Here is an 8,860-nt window from a genome sequence, read left to right as displayed (position 1 = left end):
ACAGAGCTGGAGGCAGTAGAAAAAAAAGCAACAACATAAAAATGGAAAGGGCATATTGCATGAGGAGGAGCTAAATATGAGGAAATAGGTGCAGTGCTGAGAATGGCACACAGTTCAACTTAAATATAAGATGGAGTGAGGAGAGAGGGGATGATGGAGAAGTGTGAAACCTACAGTAGAGGTGCATATAAAAGGAATGCCTTCAGTTTGGTGATGTTAAGCTAACAGTAAAAGGAGAAAATGAATACAGGAGTATGTGAGATGGAGGAGCAAAAATGAACAAAGAGTTTGAGGAGTAGGATGTTAGAGAAAGAGGGAAGGGTGGGGAAGAAGTAAAAGAGGGATTGAGGGAGGGGTGAAAAGAAGAGCATTTGCCCTGGCACTCCAGAAAGCGACTGTGGGTGTAAAAATAATCTGCAGTTACCACCTGAGAGGCTGCAGTGTCACAGTCTGTCCTAGTTTAATTTAGACCGAATGCATATGACATGATTTTTACCAGATTTTGTCCCAGTTAGTGTTCTACTGTATTTTAGGAGACTTAGGTAAAATAAATGAATAATAAAGAAAGAAAATAAAGTTAGGACAATTTTTGTACCAGATTAATTGACATTTGTGTACATTCACCTTTCTTTCCTCAGACATGGGGAACTACAAGTAAAGATAAAAGTTTCAGTCAGCACATCACAGGCTATCACATCATACACATACTGTTTATATTTCAAAATACACAAAATGTTAATTTCAATAAAGTAGTAGCACAAAACAGTCTGCCAATCTCATCTCTCTCTCCATCTGTTTCTCTTTCCCACTTTATTATTTTAGATAAACCTTTCTGCCCAAGCTTTACACTAACAACTACCATGGCCAGTTTCTCATACACACTGTCACAAACTGAAGTGTGTTAATGTGACAAAGAGAGGGAGGGGTGATCAGAAGAGTTGTGGGGGTTCAGAATTCCGCTTTTTTTGTTTTGTGATATGAGAATTTGTGATAAAATCAAAACCTTAATAGCTGAATCTCAATAGGCCTTTTACATCTTAAATTATTCATTATGCCAACATCCTAGGAAGTCAGTTAGGTCTGGAGCAAAACATCTTAGGTCAGTAATTTTTTCTTAGACTCAATATGAAAATATCAAATGAAATTTTGTAGAGCTTTAAAAGGAAGACCAAAACGTTTCACATTAACTGCCCTACCCCAGGCTAACTAACACTAAACAGCTGTGTTTCTAAAATAACTCTCCATGATACCTGCTATAAAGAGGAAAACATGACTCATAATTTGTGCTTTGCTAACGGGGTTGTGGAGTGAGCACTGACAACCAAAAAAGATTTAAGAGGATGTAGCAGTACCTCAGAAATCATCTATATTAGTTCTGCTACCACAACTCTCAGCTTTGAGTATTCACAGTAAAACATCCTAATAACAGTTTAATTTACAGTATTATTACATTTTACACTGTCTAGGCAGGTGATATCTCGTTTCTGTTTTAAACAGTGTAAATATTACAGAACTGGTTTGATAGGTTACACTAACTGTTTCAATGTGACCTGTCAGTCTTTATTTTTATTCTCTAAGCCATTGGATCAGTCTGGTAGAGGATCTGTTCACCAGACACAACATGTCCTTCAGTTTATATAAGAGGATAACAGCGTCACAGCTTGTCATGTCCAGTATATATCCAGGTGCACAGAAGTCTGTATTAAACCGTTTCAAATGAGTTTGACGTGTTGCCAAAAAGATAACCGTTCACCATGTGTTGAACCAGAGAGCAATAAAAAATAAACAAATGAAGTTTATCCTTAATAAGGCATCTTATCTGCTTGTCTGTGTTCGTTGTTGTATTGCACCTGGAAGCTGAAGTGTTTCCAAACAGGAGACCCTAATGAAAAGGGAGGGTCTAGTTGCTCTGTCTCGCTAGCCAGAGGCTTGGCTAAGCTAGTTTTTATAATTCCACCTTTTATTGCCTATTAAAACATAAATCAATAAAATCATTTGTTAATTTCTGATGTTATTGTCCGATTAAATGACATTTAATCTCATATTAAACCTCCTATTATTATTTCCATGGCAGTTGTAGTCCTCTATAAGCCATGTGTGCTGTTTATTGCGCTCCATCATTTAATGTTTGTGTGCGAATCAAAATAAATGTTCCAGCTGCAAAACAATCCAACTGTTAGGTACTATTAAAGATTGTGGTAAACATCTGCACAAACCTAGAGTCCTGTACCGAAACGGTTTAGTATGAATACATGTACCTTTACACTCCCAGTCAGAGGTAATAAAGTACAATGTAATTTTGACACAAAAAGTAATTTTGTATAAATGAGGTTTATTTAGGAAGACATGTACTGTATGTAATATAATAATATGGGTTAGCGTTCTTAGCAAGAAATTTCCAAGAGATGACCTCACAAAGGGAAAAGAATTCCTCGATATTTTTCAAGCACTCTATAGTAAAGGAAGGGGGAAATAAACCTCACATTTTCTCAAGTGTGTTTCTCAACAAAGTTAACAAATTGGATCACTTCTGCTAACAGTGGGAATGTAAATCTCAATACCCTTTTTAACTGGCTGCTGATTGCAAGCATAGAGTGGCCACTATTGCTAAACAAAATCACAAAGTGGATACACTCCAATAATTTTGATCAAGTTCCAGTGACATTAAAAATTAATTCACATGCCCCATCTTTTTTCCACAGCTTTTTTTCATTCAATTAAGCCTTGCAAGGAAAAAAAAAAGGTTGGACTTGATGCACATTGTGTTGCTGCTTTCAGCAAGCACAATCCCGCTTCTCCTTTAAGGTTTGGTAATATTCTCCTCTTTGAAATGATTTTTGTAGGGTAGTACATGCTCAGCAGTGGGTATTTGAGCCAAGTGACTACAAAGTTAGGCCAGTACATGTTTTTTTGAATTGTAGGTCACCGCATTGGGATCATATGAGCATGTCCTTGACACTGAACACTGCTTGGCCTATTTGAAGTACGTTAACGTTCTCCTTTTTCTTATCCTTACACCCATCACCTTCTTATTGTTTTCTTTTAAGTCAATAAACTCTACATGCGTTTAGTCATAGGCCTGCACGTAACATTTAAAACACAACTACTCATGTACATGTACAGTCATCCACACACAGACTACAGAAGCAAAAACACTGTGCAGTTGCAGCCAGACAGCTCATTTAGAGCACCCCTCAGTGCTAGTCGGGTGAGATTAATTTTAGAGGCCGACTAATGGAGTAATTATCACAGCATGTAAGTGATTTTTCTGTCCCATTCTGATTTGATGTTAGTAATTTCTGTGCTCTTTTTGTGTGTGTTCCGGCCGTAGGAAAAACTTACTCCTTATTATCTATAAATACCAGTTGCCCCCCTGTAAAGCCAGGTAAATAGTCCATTCTGATTCAACACCACTGTGTTGTTTTTGTTAATTGTTCTTCTTGGGAAGGATATTCTTTTATCTAAATGGAAGCACTGAAAGCTTTTGGCTTTGTCCTCCCTGGTGATTATCTTGAGCCAAGCTCAAGCCCCCCAAAACACCAGCATTAGTAAAAGTCCTTAAAATTAGGGAGCCAGATGACACAACCCATCGAAACGTTTTCAGACACATTGCAGGTCTTCAGTATATTGGTCTTTCCAAACGTTCTCCAGTCTTATCATTCAAGTCAAGTCACTATGAAAATGTATTAAAGAAAGTGTTGCTTGTTTGTTTTGTATTGAAAACCTTTTCTGGTTCCAAGATAAGATGCTATTATTTTGCTTTTCCATCCAATCACAGCTCATAAAACACACTAGGCTTGAGTGCACCTGAGTGTGAACTGTATCAGCTTCTCTCTCCTTTCAACAAGTGCCTTCATCATGCAGCCACTGTAACAGTTTAAACACATTTTTTTAAATGATTTTCCCACCCATTTCTAGCTTTGTACAGTCTGTAACAATTATGATACAAGACATTTGTGTACTGTGCAGATTACTTTTTTCATTTCTGATGTTTTTTTAAATATGATTTGAGGAATAGCAGTGCTTGTGTTTGCATCAGAGAGGTCATTTAGAGGACAGTGTTGCAGCTGTATGTTTCCCTGGTGGTCTCCCTCTCACTCCCAGTCTGTAGTGACTGGAGATGACTCCCCACAGTTTCAGACCTCAGCCTCGGGCCTTCTTCATCCTCTCTTTCTCTCTATCACTGTCCCCTTTTCTTCACATTTCCCTTCATTTCCCCCGTTATCTTGACCCTTTTTCCTTCTACTGTTATGTCCTTGAAGAGGTAATGACTTTCTGTCTGTCATTTTGTTCTCACCATCTTATCGCTCCTTCTCTCTCTCTCTGTCTTTCTGTCTCACGTTACCTTTTCTTCTCTCCTTCTCACTGTGTCACTCTTTTGACTGCCTGCTTGTTTTAGACTTAAGTTGAAAATTTCAATGACAAATACTAGGTCTGGAACCAGTGTGGAGCCTGAGATCTTCTGGCAGCTTGGCTGTTGACTGGGGTTTGGAAATTGGTGACAGTGAAAATCAGGTTGGCAGACTTAAATGTTGGCTTTTTCACTTCAGAAACTTGAAAACAAAATTCATGTCATATATTTTTGTTTAAGGAGCTTAATATATGCAATGGATGAATGCAACAAACAAAGTTAATTCATCTTTGCAGCGTAATTATACTCGCAAGCACGGTCCACATACATCATGAACATCAAAACGTTTTAGGAAGCATCTGTAATGTGTCTTTTTTGCTGTAAAACTAGTTTTGAAAAGTGCCGTAAGATGTTTCTATTGTTATTATTCACCTCCCTCTTCAGTTTTTTTCTTGTGCTCATCTCCTTCCTCCCCATGTCCCCCAACGGCACAAGGTCATATTAAAGTGCTTTGTGCTCTGGGGTGCCACCATATGAAACACCAGTATTATCACCAAGAGACAAAGAGAGTCAGTCCTGCAGCATGCACTACATGACAACTTTATTATACTTACACACACACACACACTAGCAAGACAAGCAATAAATACACTCAAATGAACATAAAACTGTTGCAAACCAGAGATGGCAAAATGTAGTCGGAGTATACAAGTGAAAAGTAGCCATTCAGGACATTTCTAAAGGTAGCGAGTAAAAGTAATTAGTTGTCAGAAAAATAAATACTCAAGTAGAGTACAGATACCTGAAATATCTACTGAAGTACAGTAATGACATATTTGTACTTTGTTGCTTCCCACCTCTGTTGCAAACAGACAGTATGTAAACATTTATGGAAACAGCCATAAAATCTCTGTCTCTCACACACAAACAAACACCTTTGTATGTTGTCATGCTCTTAGTCTCTGTGTATTGCTTCTGTGGGGATATGGACCTATAGACAACTCACTCTTGTCTGCAGTGTCCTGACTAATGAGTAACATAGTGTCTTTGTGTTTAGGATCTTGGCAGAGAGGAGGCCTTGATGCAACAACTGAGGGAGAAAGATGAGCTGATTCTCAAGCTCCAGAGTGAACTGGTAAGATCCGGCTACAGAACTATGCTTCTTTAATAACAGGCAGGCTTTGGTTTCTGTTATGAATGTAATGGAAAGCATTAAACCAAATTCTGTCAAGTTCCCACCAACATAATGTAATAGCAGCATTACTGGGACTCCAGTCCATCCAGAGAAAAATGACATTTTTATTTATTTATTTATTGAGAATAGTATCTGTAGACAAGGATGGGAAGTGCAAAGTGATTTCTGTGTTTTGATTTGTGGAATAGCCAAACCATACATGAAATATATAGATTCAAATTCACCATACATTGTGATGTCAGTGTTTTTCTCTACACATCTACACATCTGTAATTTGTCACCTGCTCTATCAAAGCAGTGTAAAGCAGACATTATGTCAGACCTGAGCAGGATAATGTGTCAGCGTTATAGCCATATTATGAGAGTTGCCGGTCCAACCCACTGACTTGAGTCTCATTTGGCATCTGTTTGTTTGATTACTTTCTGGCACTGTGATCTCATATTTTCTGACTCTTCCTCTATCCTCTCCTGTCATGTCCTCTCTCTCTTACTTTGTCTTCCTGAGAGCAGCACCTATCCCCTTCTCTTTCTCTGTGATCTGTGTACCTGATGTGGAGTTGATACCAAAATTGAGCACATTCGTATGCAGGCTTATGTGAGCACTTAAATGGCCACTCAGACAGCTGCATCCACAGGTACATTCTCCACAAAACATACAGTTGGTGTGGAGTCACTCAGAGTTGGGACCTGGAGCTTTTCTCTCATACAGCACCCATTCCAGAAAAGTGCTTTGTTCAGGCTGTTGCCACTGTTTGACTGTTCATGTAGCAAAAATGTCTGTCTCTGAAAATCAAATCTACAGGCAGTGAAACATTCTGTACATTCTAACACTTTTCAGCCTTTTAATTGCAGCAGGTGAGTTCTTGTAGTTGTTTTTATTTATGCAGCAGCCTATAATAATCTGTAATGTATACTAATAATAGTAATATTAGTTATAGAAGAGATATGAGCTTTTTGTTACGTTGATAGTATTTCACTGTGGCAGGCTGAGGCTGACTTAATTGTTGTGAGGCTGCATGATCTTATATTTTTTGCTAAAAGGCTTACCATAATCAAAAGATTATAGTGTTGTGATCACAAATGTTATTAACCAGAATTAATTTTACTGCCTACAGTATGTCAGGAACTTGAATGTATGTTTGGGCTTTTGCACCAGATGACTGATTAAAAACACAAATGGCACAGACAGCAATGTTGTCATAATATTTCTTTACTGACCGACTGTCTCTTTTAAGCTCTCAGTCTCTCTTAATCTCTCCATGTTTCAGAGATGGGAAACAGAGTGTAAATTAACATACAGTATTTATCAATGAGATGGCTTTTAATGGAAATCTACAGTGTGTGACCACTTTACTGAGTTATTAGAACTGTAAAATTGAATGTGATCAAAGTACAACACTAAGACCAACTGTGTGATAAACACGGTTAAATGACTACCCCTCTGACAGTGTCAGCCAAGCTCAACATTGCAGTCTTTGGAAAGGTAGAATTTATGGTTGAATTCTTGTACTGAATTGCATGGGAGTTTTAACAGATGTACCTAATAAAGGGGCTTCTGAATGTAACTTAAACATATAATCATCAGGTAGTAGCTTGTACTCACATTTCTAATGCTCAGTACAGGGCAAACCTGACAGTCTCATGACTCTGGAAAGACATGAGTGCTGTCAGTTCTTTAAATGTGCCTCACAGATATATATATAAGTAAATACTCAGCAGTGAGTGTGCAATTATGCATGTGCAAACTGAGTATGTAAACAGTACAGATGGAATTACATGAGGTAGATCCTGAGTCAGCTGTTTAGGAGTTTGATTGCAGTCAGAAAGAAAGAGTTTTTCAGTCTAGAAGTCCTGCATTTCACACTTCTGAGCCTCCAACCGGAGGGCAGGGGTATGAACAGTCCGTGCTGGGTGGGTGGGGTCCTTGAGGATGCAGGCAGCTTTCCTACACACCCTGCGGTGCTAAATGCTCTGCAGAGAGGGCAGTGGAGTCCTGGTGATCTTCTCCGCAGTCTTTACCACTCTCTGCAGGCGCGTGCGGTCCATAGCAGTACCAGACAGTGATGCAGCTGGTCAAGATGCTCTCGACAATGCAGCATACGTGTTAACATATAATTTAACTTCAGCAGCTAACATAGCATATTGTTGGCTATATCCTCTGCGTTTGATTTTCTTAAGTCATTTTATTAATAGACAAAAAAACAAAACAAAAAATTAATGTCTACATCCATCTTTTGATACTGGCCAACTTTCCCAGCCTGTGGCTCTCAACCATAAGCCCATTCATTCATCAGTAAATAGTACATTTATTAGGGACTATTTCCAGCTGCAGATTTGATACACAAGTGAGTCCTTATGGCAGCAGGTTGTTACAGTATGTGTGGGACTGACTCAGAATAAACCACAGTGCTTATGTTCATGGCAATCAGGCAGTTGTGCAACATTGTGGTTCACTGCTGAGTTAATGTTTTTTAGACAGCATTAAAGGTGTATGACAGAAATGAGCTATACTGTATCAGCCTGGATTCACAGCCAGTAGTGTTAGTGGAATCAAAGCATTGTTGATTTTGGTCTTTTCGTTGGATATGATTTGTTGATAATAAAAGAATATCAGTTATCTTTTCAGTCTCCAGTTCAGGTTGTTAACTGTCTTCTGTGTTTGTTTCTTTTCACTTCTTTTTTTCTCTCATTATCCCCACTCTTTTTGTTTCCTTTTCTCTCTCACTTTGTCCTATACGCTGACATAAGCCACCAAATGGGTGTTTTTTCCCCCCGAAATAGTGTACAGTACATGGGTCGATCACTCAATTGCTTGTGCATGCACTAAGGTATGTACATGCTGATCAAGCTTGACTCTGTGTGTACACATCTGTTTGGCACTTCTCCCCTGACAGGAATGTTCTAGCACCAGCCAGATTTGATTTCCAGACACACACAGTACCACATTGGTGCTTATGAGCATATATCTGTTTGTATATCTTAATAAATATGGGATCAGAGGAATGGTTCTGAAATGGATTAGAAGTTATTTGACACAGAGGCATCAATTTGTGACGCCATCAGTGAGGCCATCTCCATGGCCTCACCAAACTCTTCCCAGACTCAAGTTTTTGCCTCCGCAACCGCCTGGGCTGCAGCCCGCTTGGGCTGCCGGTACCCGTCAGCTGTCTCAGGAGTCCCACGAGCCAACCAGGCTCGAAAGGACTCCTTCTTCAGCTTGAGGGCATCCCTTACTTCCGGTGTCCACCACCGGGTTTGAGGATTGCCACCACGACAGGCACCGGAGACCTTACGGCCACAGCTCTGAACGGCCG

At 39.2% G+C, this 8,860-nt stretch overlaps 1 protein-coding gene across 10 annotated transcripts in view; it reads left to right on the top strand.

Moving 5' to 3' along the window:
• The window catches only part of ccser1 (coiled-coil serine-rich protein 1), a 108,323-nt gene that overhangs the window by 46,016 nt on the left and 53,447 nt on the right, over positions 1-8,860 (top strand). For all 10 annotated transcript variants that reach the window (XR_002275149.1, XM_020602447.1, XM_020602448.1 and 7 more), the window contains one exon: positions 5,409-5,486. Coding sequence is in view for 9 of the 10 variants with exons in the window: in XM_020602447.1 (XP_020458103.1) it covers positions 5,409-5,486 (78 nt within the window). In the remaining variant the exon portion in view is untranslated. The remainder of the gene's footprint in view (positions 1-5,408; positions 5,487-8,860) is intronic.

The sequence above is a fragment of the Monopterus albus genome, unplaced genomic scaffold (assembly GCF_001952655.1).
Source record: "Monopterus albus unplaced genomic scaffold, M_albus_1.0 scaffold56.1, whole genome shotgun sequence".
Taxonomy (NCBI): Eukaryota; Metazoa; Chordata; class Actinopteri; order Synbranchiformes; family Synbranchidae; genus Monopterus; species Monopterus albus.
This window is presented reverse-complemented; position numbering and strand designations above follow the sequence as displayed.